Source organism: Bufo bufo, chromosome 8 (assembly GCF_905171765.1).
Source record: "Bufo bufo chromosome 8, aBufBuf1.1, whole genome shotgun sequence".
Lineage (NCBI taxonomy): Eukaryota > Metazoa > Chordata > Amphibia > Anura > Bufonidae > Bufo > Bufo bufo.
Genome location: NC_053396.1, coordinates 204484093 through 204507469, shown reverse-complemented (window position 1 = coordinate 204507469; position 23377 = coordinate 204484093). Strand labels below are relative to the sequence as shown.

Here is a 23377-nt window from a genome sequence, read left to right as displayed (position 1 = left end):
CCCCCAATACTTTGTAGGAACACCTTTCATTGCAATTACTGCTGGAAGTCTTTTGGGGTATGTCTACCAGCTTTGCACATCTAAAGGCTGAAAGTTTTGCGCTTTCTTTACTGCAGAAGAGCTCGCGCTCAGTCAGATTGGATGGAGAGCGTCTGTGAACAGCAATTTTCTAGTCTTTACACAGATTCTCAATAGGATTTAGGTCTGGATTTTAACTGGTCAGTTCAAACACATGAAGATGCTTTGTTCTAAAACCCTCCATTGTAGCTCTGGCTGGATGTTTAGGGTCATTGTCCTGCTGGAAGGTGAACCTCCGCCCCAGTCTCGTCTTTTTTAGCCTCTACCAGGTTTTCCTCCAGTATTGCCCTGTATTTAGCTCCATCCATCTTCCCATCAACTCTGACCATCTTCCCTATACCTGCTGAAGAAAAGCATCCCCGCAGCATGATGCTGCCACCACCATGTTTCACTGTGGGCAGAGCCGTCTTTAACGCGGGACAAAAGGGGCAGCTTCCCAAGGCCCAGTTGCTCCTGGGGGGCCCAAGGCAGCTGCCTCTTGTGCCCCGCTGGCCACTGCCCACAAATTCAATGAGATCGAGTGGCGTGCCTAGAGGGGAAAGGGGCGGTCCGCGGGTTTCAGGCTGTCAGCTACACAGGGGGGTGCTGCCATGCCTGCCTGCGTGCGGGCACTCCAGGCAGCGAACTGTGAGAGAGTGAGAGCTGTGATTTTCTTAGGCTCCATTCACACGTCCGCAAATGGGTCCGCATCCGTTCTGCAATATCGGGAACGGGTGAGGACCCATTTATTCTCAATGGGGCAGAACGGGATGCGGAGCGGGGCCCCGAACTTCCGGGCTTCGGCCCCGAACTTCCGGGATGCGGTTCCGCAAAAAAATAGAACATGTCCTATTCTTGTCCACAATTGCGGACAAGAATAGGCAGTTCTATGGGGGGTGCCGGCCGAGTGTATTGCGGATCCGCAATAAACCACGGACGTGTGAATGGACCCTTAGGAGTAAGGACCTTAGATGACATCATCACCATGTGACCAGTAACATAGCATTATTACTGGTCACATGGCTATGAGGTAATCAAAGGTCCTTTCTTTCTACCAGGAGTGTTGCTGCAGGAGAAGTTTGCCTTAACTGTGGAGCTTTTTTTTGCGAAGGTTACATCAGGAAAAGGTGACAGGGGCTGTTATACTAATATACTGTAAGCTACTGTATACTGTGGGGTGCTATATAGTGTGGGCTGCTATAATGCTCTACTGTATACTATGGGGTGCTGTATACTGTGGGGTGCTGTATACTATAGGGTGCTACACTGCATACTGTGGGGTACTGTATACTATAGGGTGCTTTACTGCATACTGTGGGGTGCTGTATACTATAGGGTGCTATACTGCATACTGTGGGGTACTTTATACTATAGGGTGCTTTACTGCATACTGTGGGGTGCTGTATACTATAGGGTGCTATACTGCATACTGTGGGGTACTTTATACTATAGGGTGCTTTACTGCATACTGTGGGGTGCTGTATACTATAGGGTGCTTTACTGCATACTGTGGGGTGCTGTATACTATAGGGTGCTATACTGCATACTCTGGGGTACTGTATACTATAGGGTGCTATACATGCATACTCTGGGGTGCTGTATATTATAGGGTGCTATACTGCATACTGTGGGGTACTTTATACTATAGGGTGCTTTACTGCGTACTGTGGGGTACTGTATACTATAGGGTGCTATACTGCATACTGTGGGGTGCTGTATACTATAGGGTGCTATACTGCATACTGTGGGGTACTTTATACTATAGGGTGCTTTACTGCGTGCTGTGGGGTACTGTATACTATAGGGTGCTATACTGCATACTGTGGGGTACTGTATACTATAGGGTGCTATACTGCATACTGTGGGGTGCTGTATACTATAGGGTGCTATACTGCATACTGTGGGGTACTGTATACTATAGGGTGCTATACTGCATACTGTGGGGTGCTGTATACTATAGGGTGCTATACTGCATACTGTGGGGTGCTGTATACTATTGTGTGCTATACTGCATACTGTGGGGTGCACTGCAACACTAGGGTGAGCCGAGCCCCGGTCTCCTTCCTAAATTGCAGAGCGGTGCCCACTTCCAGCCCTGAGCCCAGCTGCCCAGAGCACTGATCCTGAGGGGCCGGAGTCTTCAGAACTGGAAGTATTTACAGTCATTCACTGGACTCTACCAGGTGTGTGGATTTTTTTTTTTTGTGTGTGTGTTGTGGTGGAGGGCGTTATTGCCTGCTAGGGTGTGGGAAGGCGGGATCCAGGGGGCCCAAGTAAATTCTTGCCCAGGGTCCAATCAATATTAAAGACTCGTGATGAGCGGCAGGGGCAATATTCGAATTCGCACTATTTCGTGAATATTTGGTAGAATATTCGTCATATATTCGCAAATTCGAAATTAATGTAATATTCGCGTAATGCGTGCAAAATACAGGCGTGGGTCACTTTTGCTACATTTCCCAAGCTGCTAGAAGTTGCCTGAGACTGGAGAAAATGGTTGGCACGGCAGAACATTACAATAGATTTATATGCAGATAGAGTGCTCCAATATATTCGCGATTGCGCTAATGGACACTAATGATGCGCATATTTTGGCGCAATACGTGCAACTTCACATTTTAACAGGTCTGACTGCATATTAGTGATTCGCTATTCGAATATTCGCGCCCAACACTATTAAAGACGGCCCTGACTGTGGGGATGGTGAGTTCAGGGTGATGTTCAGTGTTAGTTTTCCTCCACACATAGGGGATCATTTACTAACTGATATGCCCCAGTTTCCTTTTTACTTTTCCCTCCTTAGGCCAGGTCTAAAAAAGGGGGCGTGTTGCAGGCATTGAAGGGGTGGGCCGACAGGCCTGACTTATAATTTTCTACGCCTGTTTTAGGGTAAAAAAAAAAAGGTTCTAAATCCATTCCAACAAGGAACCTTTAGATCGGCGGTGGATGAGCTGAACTTATGTACAGGCTGGCACCTCTACATAACTTCGGCGGATCCACCGCCTGCGCAGGGGTTATTAAGACCAGTGTTTAAAACATCTGCCTTAGGCTACTTTTCACATCTCGTAGTTTTATTCCGGCCGCCTCTCGTCATGTTTGTCGTGCTGCGGCCGGATCTCTGGCCCGCCCCCATTATAGTCAATGGGACCGGAGCGGACCTCCGGCAGCACGCGTGCACTATTGGCAGCACGGATCCGGCAGGCTGCTCACCCGTCGGAACAGCCTGCTGGAGAAGGCTTCCGCTTATGTGAAAGTAGCCTTAATAAGTAACCCCCATAGTGTTTTACATTTAGGCTAATAGTTTCAGTTTGGTCTTATCTGACCAGAGCACCTTCTTCCACATGTTTTCTGTGTCCTCTCCATGGCTTGTGAGAATGAGAAATTGCAAATGGGTCTTCTTATGGCTTGCCTTCAAAAATGGCTCTCATCTTGCCACTGTTCCATAAAGGCCAGATTTGTAGAGTACACGACTAATAGTTGTCCTGTGGACAGATTCTCCCACCTGAGCTGTGGATCTCTGCAGCTCCTCCAGAGTGACCATAGGCCTCTTGGCTGCTTCTCTAATTAGTGTTCTTCTTACATGAGCTGTCAGTTTAGGTGGACCGCCATGTCTTAGTAGGTTTGCAGTTGTGCCATACTCCTTCCATTTTCGGATGATGGATTGAACAGCATTCCGTGAGAAGTTAAGAGATTGGGATATTTTTTTATAACCTAACCCTGCTTTACACTTCTCTCCAACTTTTTCCCTGACCTGTCTGGTGTGTTCCTTGGTTTTCATAATGCTGTTTGATCACTAATGTTCTCTAGCAAACCTCTGAGGCCTTCAAAGAGCAGTTGTAGTTATACTGGGAATACATTGCACACAGGTGGACACTATTACCTAAGGAGGTGATTTTTGAAGCCAATTGGCCACACTGGATTTTATTTAGGGGCATGAGAGTATAGGGGGCTGAATACAAACGCTCGTCACACTTTCTAGATTTTATTTAATACAAATTTTGAAAGCCATATATAATTTTTATTTTGCTTCTCACATACTTGCTGCTTTGTGTTGGTCTATCACATAAAATCCCAATAAAATACATTTAAGTTTGTGGGTGTAACCTGAAAAAATGTGGAAAAGGGTCACGGGGTATGAATACTTTTTCAAGGTACTGTAGATATCACATAGACACATATAAGATTAATAACAGATAGAAAGGAGATGTCCAAAAGGGACTGCAGTGTGAAGCATGGTGGATGATCCGAGAATGGGTCTGTCTACGTAGGTGTCAATGGCCACTGCTATGTACATGATGATTTTGCAGTCTCTGACTCGTTGAGTCAATAAGTAGATGATAACTAATATCTGTCAATCTCTAGCAGCCAATGAGAAGAGTAACTGGCAGAAGCAGAACTTCCGGAAGCCGGCCGCCCATCTGATCGGTGAGTTTGTAGGTGATCTTTAAAGGGTTTTTCTAGTATTTTACATAGGATAAGCCATCAGTGTGTGGCCTCAAGGATGAAGGCCCCTGTACACATTTGTCTATTTTTGGCCAAACCCGGGACTGGAGGACAATCTAATATGTAGGAAAGTTTTTCTGATTTCAGTGGGAATCGTGTAATGCTTCACTCCACCTGTGTTGGCACTGCAGGAGAATTGAATACCTGCTTCAGGCCCCCCTGCCGATCACAGCTGATCACTGGTGGTTCCAAAAATTATTAATATTTTCATTTACCCTGTGATTACCCAATAATTAAGATGTCATCCTCTCTCTACAGGGAAGAGTCCATCACTGAATAATACCCTGAAATGGAGGTCCGAGGCCGAAGTGGCATTTACCCGGAAAATTAAGCACCCTACCAGTACAACCCTAGTGATCCCCAGACAAGGCCTTTACTATGTTTACTGCCAAGTCGGATTTGAAGGGTCGGACAATATAACATTGCTCAGCCAGGTCACCACCTTTCATGACTCCCTCAATGCAAATGTTACGCTGATCCTTGGCACAGAAAGTATCTCGGGTCCACCTTTACCTCAAAAGACATGGCATGCCAGCCTTACCCTGGGAGGGTTGGCAAATCTCCAGAAAGGTCAAAGGCTGTACGTTCATGTTAGCCATCCAGAACTTGTAGATTATACTGAGGGAAAGACGTTTTTTGGGATAGTCATGGTATCTTGATGAGCTGGAGATGGGTCAACTGCTCATTAGGTCAAGGTTTGGGCAAAAATGTGGAAGTTCTCTCTGAACTGGGCCTTCAGGCTCCTCACATATGAAAAGCCTGTTTATGGTGCATACCTTCCATAGACCATTGATATAAAAACTGTGCTAGCAAAGCTGTATATGGGTTGGGGCTCAGTTGGACAACAAGGCTGGGCCAACATGGCTTGGCACTTTTACAAAAGTAGGTTATAGGGGTGCAAACACCTATGTTCAAAATATTAAATATAGTCCCCTGGCACGTGGTGCCTTCTTATGTGTTAGAGAGACCTTTGGCCCTCTCATTTTCCAGGGCTCAGGTGCAACGACTACCCCTACAACCCTTATACCTATGCCCCTGTCTATGAGAAGGGTCGGACAGGGATTCCTTGGGGTACCAGTGGAAATTATTCTCAGGGCCCAAACCACATATAATCAAAACAGTCTCATAGCTTTTGTTTCAAATAAATAAACCCTATTGTCAATTTACTGTCTCCAAGTGTTTTTGTTTCTCCTGGGCCTTTGGGGCCCACTATGATATCCTCTGGTGGGCCAGTCTGAAGCTGTCTATGGGTTAAAATTAAATTCTCTTAAAGGGGTATTCCCAGTGGGGCATCTATGTCATATTGGTGGGATGTGCTAGCTCTGGGACCTGCTCCTATCTCAAGAACGGGACCCAAAAGTGAATGGAGAGAAAGTTGCGCATGCACAACCACCCCTTCATAAACCACTATGGGGCCTTCAAAAATAGCAGAGCACTGGTGTGGCTATTTTCATAATAGGGGTGGCTGTGCATACACGGCTTGCTTTCCATTCATGGCCATTGAACTTTTGAAAATAGGCAAGCACGTCCACTCCCATAGGAGCGAATATAGAGGACAGTGCGTATGCACGGCATGCTCTCCGTTCACAGCGGGACCCATGGTAGCAGGTCCTAAAAAAGGTGGGAAATTTATGACATATCCTATTGATACAGGGGCAGCGCAGTGGCTCAGTGGTTAGCCCTCGTAACTTGCAGAGTTGGGGTCCAAGGTTCGAAACCGAACAAGGTCACCATCTGCATGGAGTTTGTATGTTCTCCCCATATTTGCGTGGGTTTCCTCCCACACTCCAAAGACTTACTGATAGGGACCTTAGATTGTGAGCCCCATTGGGGACAGCTTGATGCTAATGTCTGTAAAGCGCTGAAGAATATAGTAGCGCTATATAAGTGTGTATAAGAAATAAATATGTTTGTACATTTGTCCTGTATTTGTGTGACCTGCCCATGCTTAGTTTGGTACCTCCCAAGCCTTAAAAAAAATACAGATTGGTTTCATTATCTCCTCAACGTGTATGGAGGTGTCAGATTGCAGCTGCCCCTATATGTGATCCATTTACTGTTTCAAGTATTTGTAATTTGATTTTAAGCTGTCTTCACCACCTAATGTATATTTTCAAAATAAATACAGAACTGAAACTGAATTTTTTTGTGTGAAAAAATGTCTTTTTGGTCAGAATAAGGTGCATCCAACAGAAAGAAGTCATAAAAAGCTGAAAGTTCAAGAAACTCAATGGTAATCTTGAAAAACAGAAGGGCACACTGTCGTCCACAGTAAAACACTTACAGTGAGGGGGCAGGTCCAAATTGAGAGTAGGTGGGGCTAACAGAAGTAGGTGGGGGTCTGCAATACTGGAGTGAAGCACAAGATACCGCCCCAGCAGAACCAGCAGTGCTATCAGTCAAGTGCACAAGAACCTGATGCTTCTAAATTAATCAATGCTGAGAGCATCACATCGTTATGTACCCGGCCGGCAGCCATGAGAAAGAATCAGGTGGCCCCCGTGGGCATCAGCTCACTGGAAAATTTCTCTTTAGGGTCTATGGATAGTATGGCCTAGCACCTAGAGAAGCTCTCAGTTCTTCCTTATAGAAGGTGATCTTAGTTGAGGGACCCTTCATTTATGATGTCCATATACCCTAATAGGGCATACTTGCTAACTCTTCCGGAACATCCGAGAGGCTCCCGGAAAAAGGAGAGCCCTTCCAGACTTGGAGAAGAGTTGGCAAATCTCATGGGGGCCACATGAACTTTAATTGTGTGTGGCATTGGGATGTTGTGTCATCAGACTCGCTCCAAACGTCCCCAGGGCCGTCACTTTATACCTGTTAGGTCATACCAAAAACCAATACAAAATACTTTAGATTTTATAGAGCACATTTGTAGTAATATAACCACCACATATTTGGTATCCCCATAACCGTGGCTACATGTGCTATATACACTTACCTTACGTCAGTGATGGACAACATAGAAAAATTTAAAAAATAATAACATGGTGGACTGGTGGATAGAACCTAGCTTACATAAAATTGATGGAGGTTCCTTACTTACCCAAGATCCCAGGGTTGGACTGGGAACTTAAAGTTGCCCTGGAGAAAAACCTAAAGGTGGCCCCATGTTGTAGTCAGGTCCAGATTGATAGAAGATAGGGTAGCACAAGCAGACAGGACAGACACAAGTAGCCAGGGACAACAAAAGTAGGTGGGGCCTACAATATCATACTGAAACTCAAAACACCGCCCCTGCAGAACCAAGTATCATAGTGCAGCACAAAATACTGCTTCAGCAGAACCAAATACTACAGTGCAGCACAAAATATTGCCGCCCTCCAGAGTACGGTGATACAGTTGACCTCTGGAGGACACCTGCCACAGCTGGCCAAGTGCATAAGTACCTGATGCTCCCAGAATTAATAAATGCAGAGAGAATCAGATCATTATGCACCCAGCTGGTGGCCATGAGGAGGGCTGGGCAGCTCCCCCAGGCATCAGCCCACCGGGAAATTTTCCTATAAGGACTATGGCCTGTCTGCCCCTGGAAGATCATTACCATCCTGTGGTAATAGTGAAGCCGTAGAGGTTGTCACAGGCCCGTCCCCTTATTAGTAAAATTATTTAGCAACTTCATTGGTGACCCCAGTGGAGGAGCAAACATTTTTTGTTCTATCAGCTTCCAAGTTGAAGGACCCTACAATCAGCCTCTGTCCAGCTTAAAGTGGCTTCTTGCAGAAAACATTATGATGACATCATATGTGTATTAAACATAGACCCTCCTTTTAAAGGGCCATTTACAGAGTGCTGCCTAGAGATGGACAAGTCCTTTAATTATCTTGTCAAGGGACTAGCCCTGTAAGTTGTCTTATGGAAGAAGCTATTATGCACTTGGACTTTTGGGGAATTTTTATAGTGTGGATTTTTAAATTTTTTTTTATTTTTTTTTAGCAAATATTAAAAAAATGAAGGCTCTGTGGAAACTGTATTTCTTTGCACACAAGCGTTTGGGCTATAAAGCACGTAACACTGTCTCATTTCCGACCCACTTAATTGAAAGGCATGGCGAGGAGTCGAGGACCACATCCCAGAGAAACCACATCCCAGACTGAAGTAGGTCAAATACCTAAATATGAGACATCAGAATCGAGATGTTTGCACTTTACAAAAAATGTGTTTAGCATTTGACATAAAATACACCAAAGTTAAAGAGTACAAAAAAAAAAAAAGATTTTTTAGCAAATGTCTATTTTTTGTTTCTAAATAATCCCGGATCTGGAATGAGATGTATAAGAGGGGGCATTAAAAGTAAGTTGCCCCTAAAGAATAAAGGGCCCACCACCACTGCTTATGTATAAATTAAATATACTATACACTACGACTTTGCGGTTAAAATAGGCATATTTAACACATTCAGGCTACTTTCACACTTGTGTTCGGGGTTCCGCTTGTGAGCTCCGTTTGAAGGCTCTCACAAGCGGCCCCGAACGCATCTGTCCAGCCCCAATGCATTCTGAGTGGATGCGGATCCGCTCAGAATGCCTCAGTCTTGCTCCGCTTGGCCTCCGTTCCGCTCAGCAGGCGGACACCCGAACGCAGCTTGCAGTGTTCGGGTGTCCGCCTGGCCGTGCGGAGCCAAGCGGATCCGTCCAGACTTACAATGCAAGTCAATGTGGACGGATCCGTTTGAAGTTGACACAATATGGTGCAATTTCAAACGGATCCGTCCCCCATTGACTTTCAATGTAAAGTCAGGACGGATCCGTCTGAATAACTTTCACACTTAGGAGCGGATCCGTCTGTGCAGACACCAGACGGATCCGCTCCGAACGCAAGTGTGAAAGTAGCCTAAAGTGGGTTCTCCGGGAATCTAAAAGAAAAAAAAGGCCAGCTTGAGAAAGGCCTCATTGTAGTGGGCTGAAATGTTGCAGTTGGGGTGAATAAAAGCGGGTCCAGCACTCTTCACCATATTTGGAGGCTACTATCTATCTATCTATCTATCTATCTATCTATCTATCTATCTATCTATCTATCTATCATCTATCTCATATCTATCTATCTATCTATCTATCTATCTATCTATCTATCTATCTATCTATCTATCTATCTATCTATCTATCTATCTATCTATCTATCTATCTATCTATCCCACCACTCCTATCATTAATTCCACCCAATGGAAGAACTGGCATTTAGATAGTCAATGACTGGACTGACTGGAAATTGGAAACCAATCCTGTTTTTTAAAAAATATATATTTTTAAAATTTTCAAATCTCCAGCCCAAAAACTATTATCTTCCTCCATTATCCGGTTTATCAGAGGAAGCATATGCTTTTTTTTTTTTTTAAGTTTGTACCTGGCAGCCAGGATGATGAGGAGAACTGTCCATTGGCACCTCTGTAGCTGGGATAGAATGGAGGCTTCTGTGACCCTTCTCCTCACACATGATGTCCCGCTGCACTGCGGATACACAGCACACCTCATTCTATGTATTACCTGTATGTACTCCCACATCACAGTAGAGGTGAGATCCTTTAGCTGTGGTCTTTCGGTGCTTCCCATACATGTCATCCAATGCGGAGTGCTTCTGAGGGTCCGATCTTTCATGCGCTTTATGTTTGGCAGAACTAAGCGCGTTTACGCTGATGGGATCTGTGAAGAGCCGGGGTGGACTAAGTATTACTGGACTTAGAGTGGACTCCACAGCTCCGAGACATGCATACCTTTTCCAGCATGGAGCCCCGGTTACGTTGACTTTTATTGTTGTGGTTTATCCCTTTTCTGGTATTTGAAGGTGCACGTAAACTTTATTAATGGGTCGGGAGGGGGGTGCACCGTGGGAGCCACAGTCCACACATACACGCGCATTGCTCGTCCAGACCCCGAAACCATGAGGTCAGACGTGCTGGCCGGATTGTATGTCCACATAAGACCAGGCACGAGATTGTAATTAGAGTTAATCATCCCATTAGCCTCGTTAGTGTCTCGGGGGCCTCAATTAAGCCATTGTTCTTCCAGCCCCTACTCCCATTATGTGGATGATGACGGGTAGACCCAGTGGTGTCATCTCCACAGGGGGTCTCACGTGTAGTCTCAGGTGAGGGGCTCGGCCTCAGGGAAATACAGCCACCAACGCACAGTTAGCCTTGGGGGAGGTGTTCCCAGAGGGATGAGCTGAAACCCGGGGGCGACATTGGGGTACCTAGGACATTGACTAGGGGATGATGAGGTTGCTGGTTGGAGTTGGGTCCATGCGCTTCGGTTGTGACTGCAAAATATATCGGCAGGTGATACTAAAGCTGTGGGCCAACCTACATCTAATCTCAACCACAACCAGGGGTGAATTTGGTGACCACACAGACCACACATTTGCATGGGGCCCCAGAGATCAGAGGAACCACTGCTGCCCTCAGGCAGTCTGGTTCCTTGGGTAGCGGTTCCGCATAAGGGGTCACTATATTAGCGGTGTGATGGGGGCAGACCTTAGCTGTGCTACAGGATGGAGCTTAGTGGTGCGACAGGTACCCCCCAGACATAACTTTACGTGGCACATCTTCCCTTGACCAAGAATTGTTAATTTCACAGAATTGTGTCCATTCTGGAACAAGAAAATGTGTTGTGCCCTTCTGAGTAACCACCACGCCTGAAGTGCCTCTTTTGGAGTAAAATTGAACTGAACTACAAAAATGGTGACGTTCTTGTGTTGTGCTCCCTGTGCCATGCCTCCTGAGAGCCAGTAATGTCCCCCGCCTGGCATCAGACCCAGCTTCGGCCACATTGCCACCTCTCCTATAAGAAGGAAGGCGCCTTTCTCGTACCCCCAATAGTCCCACTTGTTGCAGGTGGTCTTTCTCCTGAGGTGTGCCCGGACGAGGAGAAGAGGAGGTTATCATGTCTACTCAGTGGAAACCTCCATCTTGCACATAGATCTGAGCTGCTGTGAGTTGCGCCTGCGGTGGATTTCTGTCATGGTCGCTCACCCTCTACCTGAACAGCCGCCATGACTGATTGACGGGATGGGTGGAAGATACATCCAGAAGCATCACAGACCAAGCGAGAAGAAGACCTGACATCCTGCATGTCTATTGCATATAGAGAAGCAGCTGCCCCGGATCATTCTATTTATACCGCGCGCTCCTTCCACGTCTCTCTTCCAGGCTGGTTGTCTTTTGTTTTACGAGCGCGGCTCTGCATCTTGTCATGGTTGTACAGCACGACGGGTTTTATTATATGCACTCTCTGAGAACTATTACCATCGGACACCAGAAAACATTAACCCCTAATAAACCTGAAAATGTCGTAAATCAGTACAGGGACTTTTGGGACTGGGACCCTTTCTCAGGGTTTGAGATGTTCATACGTGATGTGACATCTCCCGAGAAGGAATAGCATGTGCCCAAGGAGTGGGTCGCATTGATAGTGATGTGACATGGCGATCTTATGTCCCGTAACCACAAGTCCCCATGTTGCCTAGCCTTTAGGCCTCATGCAAACGACCGTATTTACTTTGAGGTCCGCAAATTACTGATCCACAAAATACGGAAACCGTCCCCGTTGCATCCGCATTTTTTTGGGACTTATTGACTTCAACGGGTCCGTGGTCCGCATTTTGCAGCCAAGTAGTACTGTACAAGGGGGCGGGTGCTAGTGGTGTTGGGAACTTGGGTCCGGCCGGTGACACCCCATCATGACTGGTGTCACCCGCTGCGGCCCGCACCTGCCGCACCCACCTCGCAACCCCACTGGCGGCCAGACTCCAGAGCACCGGCGCCCCCAGTAAGAGTGGCGCTCTATGCGGTGGCCTACTCTGCTTATGGGTGGAGCCGGCCCTGAGTATAAGACACCTTATATCTTTTTAAAGAACGGACATGCAGAAAGCACACGAATAATCTGTGTGTTTTCTATATGTCCGTTCTACAAAAGACAGAACATGTATTCTTGGCCAGTAAAATGCGGACCGTGGACCCATTAAAGTACACAAAAAAAAAAGGATGCAACACGGGCGTCATCTGGCTTTTGCAGATCCACGTTTTGCATATCTCAAAATACATACGGTTGTGTGCATGAAGACTAAGACACATGATGTATTCCACAAGGACACCGAAACCTTGCAAACCTATGCCTCGCCATTACACCTGTCCACCACTATGGGGCAGTACAGGAACACGACAATCCGTAATGATCTGCACACTGTCAGCGTATTTCAGGGTAATCAGTTTTACCACTGGTCTGCAATCTGTGACAGCTCAATGGCATTGAATTGACACTGAAATGGCAGAAGGTTAGGGTACTCTTGCACGGGGTGAGGTCAAGCCGACAACGAGAGACGACTGACGATATACAAATCGATCGGCGCTCATTTAAAGTGACTGGATGCAAAGTATAAGGATCACGATTACGATCATTCGTCCCCCATTCACTTTGCATGTTGTCGGCACTGCCTCCATGCTTACATGGTGCAATGGGTTATGTATTATTATGGGGTCATGTGATCAACTTGTCAATCATCCCGGCTCTGAAAGATGTATGTAAGATGGGACAGGAGTCGGGAGACCCCCAGTTCTAGAGACGGGTGCAGTTGACCCACGTTTATTAGTCATTTTTTTGTCCTTCCCTGTGTTCTTTCAGGTCACCTCCTAATTTTAAGATTTTTTTTAGCTGTCAGTGAATAGAAACATTCTTATTTCTATTTAAAGGCTGTCCTAATCTAAAACTGGCTGGGCAGCTAAGAGTTTGTTACAATGTATCAGTGTACCTGTGAGCTGAACACAGCACCATAACGCCCCATTCTACTGATTGCTCTTAACTATACTGATACGTTGTAGCGATATCCTCAGCTGTGTAAATAGGACTGGGTTAATAAGGGTAGATAACAGCTACATCTACATAGAAGCAGGTATATGGCGGCATGGAGGATTTATGTGGCATACTCCATGGCTTTTCTAGAGTTGGGCAGGAAATGGACGTAATAAAAAAGTGCTGTCCTGTGAAAACACGCCCCTTGTCTTATCATTGGTTCAGGCTGCTGCACTGCTGCATACTGAACCAATGATGAGATGGGGGCGTGTCTCAGACTACCTCTGACTCCCCGTAGGTGCTGTAGCTAGACTGTAGTCACAGATCACTGCCCTGCAATAATGGAGCTGATCTAAAAGGCAGCCAAGCACCAAATATGAGGAAAATAAATCACAGGCAATCATTGACTCTATGTACTGAATTACATATGATTTTTGATCTCCTGACTGGAGGGTCACTTTAATTCAACGTCTGTGCAGAGGACTTGGATCCCTGTGTATTGTGAAATTTGTTGTCAAAATGAAGACTATATTAGGGACACGTTCGTAGAATATGAATGAAATCCCTGATATCCCTAATATCTTTAAAGGAGGGGGTCTCATGAAGACGTATAGACATCACAGAGGTTTGTCTCCCGCTTGGGATCCTCTATTAGGCAAAGTGGAACGCTGCCAAGAAAAAGCAGCTTAGGTTCTGGTGGACTTGACCAAGTCATGTGCAGTGACCTGCAGGGGAGTGTGTGGAAGATTGGAGTGGTAGTTGTGGCTCTGAGGGCGGTGGGAGTACTCACAGTTCACAGTGGCAGTCGCCACTCTGGCGCTCACTAGGGCCTTGCAGTAACTGGAGGGGACACCCTTTCTTCCCTCCGGGCACACCCTAGTCTTATTTCCTTCTCACAGAGGTACTCTGATAGTGAAGTTGCTTCTTTGGCAGCTGCATCCTCAGAGACAGAGGTTCTCTGAGCTTGGGCCTGGTCTAGAGGAATTCTCTCACACTCGTTCTTCCTTTAGCTTTCCTCAGACTGACTTCTTAACTCTAAGCAACCAGGGGGTGGACCCGGTCCATTATCCTCACAACCTAAACAACAGTCTTCCAACTAGTTGGTTGCTTATACATTGCTATTAGATACACTAGAACACCATAAATCACAACATTTAACATTTCATTAACCCTTTTAGCCTTAGTTAACCCTTTGCAGTAGTCCTACTGGGGTACTGCACATGCATTACATGGTTGCCCATTCACTTGAATAGGCCTCTGCAGGGGAAAGTATCTCCAGCTTACACTGACCATATCAGCTGTGCTAACTTATGAAGAAGGGGTGGTCCTAGTAAGAGAACCCTTTTAAGTTGCTCCATGAGCGAGGAATCTCCCGCAGCTCTTGTGAAATTATCGTAGTTGCCCAAATGTATATTTTTTATTGATATCTGTCTTGTTGTAGAAAATGTATTTCTTGGAGAGCCTCCTTGTGAAAACGTTGGTGATGACATCACCTTAAAGGAGAGGATGTGGTGAGTCCGAAATCCGTCCTGTAGAGATGGAGCAATTAAGTCACTCAAGACAAAAATAGAAGGCAAAAAACTGAGGTCACGCGTCCTTAAATATGTTACTACATACGGTAAGGAGCTCGTAATGAATCTTAGGTAGGTGGAAGACTCCGGCTTGACCATCCTGGCATGTTCTCAAGTGGTCAGTAGAAATGTTGATTGGTATGCACAGTCTCATTTACTTCTGGATCCCATTTGATATTGGGACCATCATCCCATAGTTGTGGTCTCCAATTTTCAGTAAAAAGTTGCAGAGATTCACTCTAGCTGGGGCCCTGTATAGCTGGGTCACCGTGTATGAGGGACCCTCTGCCTGTGGAACTATAAATGGGACACTGGTACACTGTATTTGGGTCACTTGCTGGTGCCCTCTGGCTAGGAACCTCTATTTAGGGGCACAATCTAGATGAGAACTTATATATAGGGGACTCTCTGGATGGACTCTGCTTACAAGGGCACTATCTACCTGTAGCACTATCTATTGGGTCAAAGTGTTTGGTGCACTCTCAGATTGGTGTGCTCTCTGGCCAGAGCCCTGTATATAAGGACACTGCTAGGGTGTTGTATATGGGGGCACTGTGAAGCTGGGGCGCTACATAAGGGAATAGTCTCCAGTGGGACAGATACAGAGATTGGCGCTTTGAATGACCATCCTGTATGGACTATAGGATAGCGTAGGATTAGTAAAGTGATTAGTACGAGCTGGGTGCTCCACATGCTTCTGGATGTTCCCGTGTACAGAGACTTGTTGTCACTTGCTGCATTAACAAAGAACATTCCTGGCCCCTACAATTACTGATCCTATATCCAGAGCCGGCAAATATGCGGGTAAAGGTGTTTCAGTGTGTAAAAAAAGCTTTAAAGGGAATGTACTCTTTGGACAGTCCTTTTTTTTGTTAGAAGAGTCCTATGACAATAAGCAGAAGATGGGGTGTCCTGGTGCTGGGATCTTCAGTAATTAGGTAGAATCTGTGGAGAAGACAGCAATAAATTCTCCTGCAGTGCCACCACTGGAAAAATTGAGTATTACATGGCTGGGTCCTCCAGGACAAGAGATGCTCTTTGTGGCCACTCTGGTGAATAGAAGAAGATCTGGCATTGGGAACCATCTCCCAGGTTGACTCTTTATGTGCCATGGGTGTTTTTCTTGTTCCTACACTTTAGGGCAGCTACTATTCCTCCCTACCCCTTATATACATATATATTCTACTTGGCCAAGCATATATGTGTTGTCAATCGGTTGAGGACAATAAGCTGCCACCAGATCGGGCAGATTGAAATCCAACAACTGGACCCTTCTTTCCCTCTAAAATTTGCCATCAGATGAGAGTTGGAACACTACCATACCACCCTGACCACTATGGGCCACCTCCATCCCATTTCCTTCACTGTGTTCATACATGCTTGACTGAATATGTATAGTGGGAAACATAATCTGGTATCACAGGATAGGCCATGAAAGCCTGATAGATGTGGGCCCCACCTCCGGACCCATATCTATATCCAGAACGGGGCCCCTTTTGCCAACAGCAGGTGCTCTGCTTTCTTCAGAACTCCCATAGAAGTGATTGGAGGGAGCCCCCCATGTACAGGGACATCACCATAAACTGCAGCCGGCAAAAGATTAGATATGGGACCCACAGATGAGACCCACATCTATCGCATGATGGTCACAGATGGGAATACCCCTTTAATTACAAAGAGTGTTGGGAAATATATTTCATTGGTGACAATGAGGTAGGAAGCAGCTAACGTCTCCTCCTACAAGGAAATCAATATACCTGCTGTCTGGGATCTAAAAACGGGAGTCACAGATTAGAGAAGACGTAGAGATGTCGCGAAGATAAAATTTTCCGTTTGCGAATGGCGAACGCAAATTTCCGCAAATGTTCGCGAACGGGTGAACCGGGCGAACCACCAAAGACTTCAATAGGCAGGCGAATTTTAAAACCCACAGGGACTCTTTCTGGCCAAAATAGTGATGGAAAAGTTGTTTCAAGGGGACTAACACCTGGACTGTGGCATGCCGGAGGGGGATCCATGGCAAAACTCCCATGGAAAATTACGTAGTTGACGCAGAGTCGGGTTTTAATCCATAAAGGGCATAAATCACCTAACATTCCTAAATTGTTTGGAATAACGTGCTTTAAAACATCAGGTATGATGTTGTAACGATCAGGTAGTGTAAGGGTTACGCCCGCTTCACAGTGACAGACCAAACTCTGACAGACCAAACTCCCCGTTTAACACACCGCAAACAACCGCAAACAGTCAATTTGCACAACCGCAAACTCACCATTTGCACAAGGTTGGATACCAAGCTAGCCATGTCCCGTTCCTTGTCCTCACTGACGTCATTGAAGGTCTCTTCCTCCACCCAGCCACGTACAACACCAAGGGTCCCCGAAAGGTGACAACAAGCCCCCTGGGACGCCTGCTGTGGTTGGTCTTCCACCTCCTCAAAGCCACCTTCCTCCTCTGACTCCTCTTCTTCAGACTCCTCTCTCTGCGTTGCCGCAGGTCCAGCAATCGACGACGACGACAAGGCTGCTTCTGGTGGTGATGGTGACCACAACTCTTCCTCTTCATGCTCATCTACGGCCTGATCCAGCACTCTTCGCAGGGCACGCTCCAGAAAAAACGCATATGGGATGAGGTTGATGATGTTGCCTTGGGTTTGACTGACCAGGTTTGTCACCTCCGCAAAAGGACGCATGAGCCTACAGCCATTGTGCATGAGCGTTCAGTAATGCAGCCAAAAAATATCCAGCTCCGCAGAGGCTGTCCTCTTTTTTTTTTAATTAAAAAAATCTGTTCTTACCAGTTTAATCTCTGTTTTGTCCCCTATCAGGGGCCGGTGTGGTGTATGGAAAAGATTTTAGGAACCGGGAGATGGAAAAAGATGCTTGGTCGGTCCTCTTACTTCCAATTTGGGGCACTGCGCATGCGCTGTGCAATTTACTGTGCTACCAGATATGAGTGGTATGTTAAGTAGTACTATTCCTATCAGTTTAATCCCTGTTACGTCCCCTATCAGGGGACGTGTATGGAATAGATTTTAGGAACCGGGAGATGGAAAAAGATGCTTGGTTGGTCCTCTTACTTCCAATTTGGGGCACTGCGCGTGCGCCGTGCAATGTACTGTGCCACCCTATATGAGTGGTGTGTTAAGTAGTACTATTCTTATCAGTTTAATCCCTGTTACGTCCCCTATCAGGGGACGTGTATGGAATAGAGTTTAGACAACCGCAAAGAGTTGTTAATAGTTGACACACTCATGACATAAATTTTATTCCTCTATGCGTCAATCTTGGTGTAGTGATGACTCTGCTCGTGCGCACGTTTGGGAGATTGCAGGCGATGGCGGTTTTCCAAAGCCTATGGTCGTGCTGAGGTAGTTCAGTGACAGTTAAGTGACCCAGAAAACAATGATTCTCCAGTGTGGGCCCATTGTTGGCCTAGTAGGCTTTAATGATCACCTTAGATGATCACAAAGAAAATTTATGTTTTTTCTATGCAAAATTATCCAGCCGATCGCTTTTGGTCTGTTCACAATGAAGCAACGACCTTATCATCTGGGGTGTGCCAACATTGCCATTGCCAACACACTCATAGAGGTGGTCGCTTCATTGTGATACGCAAGCCCCCTTCACCACAACAAGGTAACGATCACGAAGGGGAATTGACACATGTATGTGCCTTTTTTTTTTTTTTTGCAGCCACAGTGCAGCACCAGAAAAATTAGGCATGCACACATGCCTGAAAAATTAGGTATTGTTGCAGCTGCTGCTGTAGCAGCGGCCGGAAAAATTTATGTTTTCCAGGCAGAAAGTGCACAAAAACATTGCGGTTTGAACCCTTGTTGGTGGCGGACAAGTCACGCAAGTCATTCGAAATGCAGAGATTAAATACAGCAGCGTGGGGACCATTTTTAGCCCAAGGCATCTCATCAGGCGTTTTTTAGTCAAATGCATCCCCCACTGTCAGTCCCTTCAGGATCCCTGCCTCATTCATCTTAATAAAGGAGAGGTAATCTAGACTTTTTTGACCGAGGCGACTTCTCTTCTCAGTGACAATACCTCCTGCTGCGCTGAAGGTCCTTTCTGACAGGACACTTGAAGCAAGGCAGGCCAGAAGTTCTATCGCAAATTGGGATAGCTCAGGCCACAGGTCAAGCCTGCACACCCAGTAGTCAAGGGGTTCATCGCTCCTCAGAGTGTCGATATCTGCAGTTAAGGTGAGATAGTCTGCTACCTGTCGGTCGAGTCGTTCTCTGAGGGTGGACCCCGAAGGGCTGTGGCGATGCGTAGGACTTAAAAAGCTCTGCATGTCCTTCATCAACAACACGTCTGTAAAGCGTCCTGTCCTTGCCGGCGTGGTCGTGGTAGGAGGAGGATTACTTTCACCTCTTCCCCTGTTAGATTCCCGTTGTGCTGTGACATCACCCTTATACGCTGTGTAAAGCATACTTTTTAACTTGTTTTGTACCTGCTGCATCCTTTACGACTTCCGGTAATTCGGTAACATTTCAGCCACTTTCTGCTTATACCGGGGGTCTAGTAGCGTGGCCACCCAGTACAAGTTGTTCTCCTTCAGCCTTTTTATACGAGGGTCCCTCAACAGGCACGACAGCATGAAAGACCCCATTTGCACAAGGTTGGATGCCGAGCTACTCATGTCCCGTTCCTCGTCCTCACTGATGTCATTGAAGGTCTGTTCTTCCCCCCAGCCACGTACAACACCACGGGTACCAGATAGGTGACAACGAGCACCCTGGGATGCCTGCTGTGGTTGATATTCCTCCTCCTCCTCAAAGCCACATTCCTCCTCTGACTCCTCTTCCTCAGACTCCTCTTCCAGCGTTGCCGCAGGTGCAGCAAGCGATGCTGATAAGGCTGTTTCTGGTGGTGATGGTGACCACAACTCTTTCTCTTCCTCTTCACGCTCATCTACGGCCTGATCCAGCACTCTTCGCAGGGCACGCTCCAGGAAGAAAAAAAATGGGATGATGTCGCTGATGGTGCCTTCGGTGCGACTGACTAGGTTTGTCACCTCCTCAAAAGGACGCATGAGCCTACAGGCATTGCGCATGAGCGTCCAGTAACGTGGCAAAAAAATACCCAGCTCCGCAGAGGCTGTCCTAGCACCCCGGTCATACAAATACTCGTTGATGGCTTTTTCTTGTTGGAGCAGGCGGTCGAACATTAGGAGTGTTGAATTCCAACATGTCGGGCTGTCGCAAATCAAGCGCCTCACTGGCATGTTGTTTCGCCGCTGAATATCTGAAAAGTGCGCCATGGCCGTGTAGGAACGCCTGAAATGGCCACACACCTTCCTGGCCTGCTTGAGCACGTCCTGTAAGCCTGGGTACTTATGCACAAAGCGTTGTACGATCAGATTCAACACAAGTGCCATGCATGGCACATGTGTCAACTTGCGCAAATTAAATGCCGCCAACAAATTGCTTCCGTTGTCACACACCCCTTTGCTGATCTCCAGTTGGTGTGGAGTCAGCCACTGATTCACCTGTGCGTTCAGGGCGGACAGGAGTGCTGGTCCGGTGTGACTCTCTGCTTTCAGGCAAGTCAACCCCAAGACGGCGTGACACTGTCGTATCCGGGATGTGGAATAGCCCCTGGGGAGCAGGAGGGGTGCAGTTGATGTGGAGCAAGACGCAGCAGCAGAAGAGGACTCAGCCGAGGAGGTTAGCGAAGAGGATGGAGTAGGAGGAGTAGAGGAGGTGGCAGCAGGCCTGCCTGCAAGTCGTGGTGGTGTCGCCAACTCCTCTGCAGAGCCATGCATTCCATGCTTGGCAGCCGTCAGGAGGTTTACCCAATGCGCAGTGTACGTGATATACCTGCCCTGACCCTGCTTTGCAGAACAGGTATCAGTGGTCAGATGGACCCTTGCCCCAACACTGTGTGCCAGACATGCCATGACTTCCTTTTCCACAATAGAGTACAGGTTGGGGATTGCCTTTTGTGAAAATAAATTTCGTCCGGGTACCTTCCACTGCGGTGTCCCAATAGTGAATTTTTTTTTGAAGGCCTCAGACTCCACCAGCTTGTATGGTAAAAGCTGGCGGGCTAAGAGTTCCGACAAGCCAACTGTCAGACGCCGGGCAAGGGGGTGACTCTGTGACATTGGCTTCTTACGTTCAAACATTTCCTTGACAGACACCTGACTGTGGGCAGATAAGCAGGAACTGCTGAAGGTGAGAGGCAGAGTGGCGGGTGGTTGAGAGCAGGCAAGGAGGACAGCAGTGGTTGACGTGGCTGAAGATGCTGGACCAGGAGGAGGATGGTGGCTTTGAGTTTGTGTGCTGCTTGTACTTATCATGTGTTGATCCCATAGGCGTTTGTGATATGAGATCATGTGCCTTCGCAAAGCATTTGTACCTAGGTGGGTGTTGGACTTCCCACGACTCAGTTTCTTTTGGCACAGGTTGCAAATGGCATCGCTGTTATCAGAGGCAGACACACAAAAAAAATGCCACACTGCTGAGCTCTGCAATGACGGCATTCTGGTGGTGGCAACAGCATGCGTTGATTGGCGTGCTGTCTGGCTGACCCCAGGTACCGATACATGCTGTCTGACTGTGCCACTAGCTCCTTGCGACGACCTCCCCCTGCTTCCAACTCGTCTCCTCCTCCTCTCTGTCTCCCCATCTGAACTTTCCCCCTGTTCTTCTTCTCTTCGAGTGGGCACCCACGTGACATCCACGGACACATCGTCATCATCAACCGCTTCACTTGTATCTGACAACTCAGCAAAGGAAGCAGCAGCAGGTACAACATCATCATCATCATCACACCGTACGTCCATGTGTGTAATGCTGCCTTACTGAGACATATCCCTGTTATCTACATCCTCTGGCAATAATGGTTGCGCATCACTCATTTCTTCCAACTGATGTGTAAAAGTTGGAAGTGTAAAGTGTTGGTGGTGGCGGCAGGCGGGCGAGTGCTAACTTGAGAGGTGCCCGAAGCTGAGCTGGAGGAGGATGGTGCGTCAAGGTTCTGAGCGGAAGCTGTAGAAGATTGGGTGTCCTGTGTAAGCCAGTCAACTATGTCCTCAGAACTTTTTGAGTTCAGGGTATGTGGCCTCTGAACACTGGGCATTATTCTAGGGCCAAAGGAAATCACAGCACCACGACCACGACGGCCCCTGCGGGTTGGCTTGCCTCTGCCTGTCTTTTTTTTTTCTGATTAGTTGTACTATGCGTGCAAGCTACTGTGACACCAGATATGAGTGGTGCAACTGGGCACTGGCAGTAGTGGGCACAGTACACGCTGTAGGCCTGACACACACGCTTGCAGGCAACTGCGATTAGATTACAGTGGAATTTATTTTTATTTTTTTTAAATGCAAGCTACTGTGACACCAGATATGAGTGGGGCAACTGGGCACTGGAAGTAGTGGGCACAGTACACGCTGTGGGCCTGACACACACGTTTGCAGGCAACTGCGATTAGATTACAGTGGAATTTATTTTTATTTTTTTTAAATGCAAGCTACTGTGACACCAGATATGAGTGGTGCAACTGGGCACTGGAAGTAGTGGGCATAGTACACGCTGTAGGCCTGACACACACGCTTTCAGGGAACTGCGATTAGATTACAGTGGATTTTTTTTTTTTAAATGCAAGCTACTGTGACACCAGATATGAGTGGTGCAACTGGGCACTGGAAGTAGTGGGCACAGTACACGCTGTGGGCCTGACACACACGTTTGCAGGCAACTGCGATTAGATTACAGTGGAATTTATTTTTATTTTTTTTAAATGCAAGCTACTGTGACACCAGATATGAGTGGTGCAACTGGGCACTGGAAGTAGTGGGCATAGTACACGCTGTAGGCCTGACACACACGCTTTCAGGGAACTGCGATTAGATTACAGTGGATTTTTTTTTTTTAAATGCAAGCTACTGTGACACCAGATATGAGTGGTGGCACTGGGCACTGGCAGTAGTGGGCACAGTACACGCTGTGGGCCTGACACACACGCTGGCAGGCAACTGCCATTAGATTACAGAGAAATGTACTAGCCCTAAAAGGGGTTTTTGGGGTGCTGTCAGGACACTGTCCTTACAGCAGATCAGATGAGTCTTTGAGGACTGGAGTGGACACAGACCACTGGCCTAGCTAACGATTTCCCTATTAAATCAGCAGCAGCTGCAGCACTGTCCCTCCTCTCACTAACACTGCAGCTTCAGAATGAATCTAAGATTGATGATGTCCTTGCTTTTTGATAGGAGGTGGGAGGGTCTGGGAGGGAGGGTCTGCTGCTGATTGGCTGGAATGTGTCTGCTGACTGTGAGGTACAGGGTCAAAGTTTGCTCAATGATGACGTATTAGGGGGCGGACTGAACATCGCATATGTTCGCCCACCGTGGCGAACGCGAACAAGCTATGTTCGCCGGGAACTGTTAGTCGGCGAATAGTTCGGGACATGTCTAGAGAAGGGTCCACCTTCTTGT

At 47.0% G+C, this 23377-nt stretch overlaps 1 protein-coding gene across 1 annotated transcript in view; it reads left to right on the top strand.

Moving 5' to 3' along the window:
- The window catches only part of LTB (lymphotoxin beta), a 45024-nt gene extending 39302 nt beyond the window's left edge, over positions 1-5722 (top strand). The window contains exons 4-5 of the mRNA XM_040405970.1: positions 4420-4482; positions 4819-5722. Coding sequence (XP_040261904.1) covers positions 4420-4482; positions 4819-5219 — 464 coding nt within the window. The 3' untranslated portion in view covers positions 5220-5722. The remainder of the gene's footprint in view (positions 1-4419; positions 4483-4818) is intronic.
- Positions 5723-23377: the final 17655 nt, after the last annotated feature.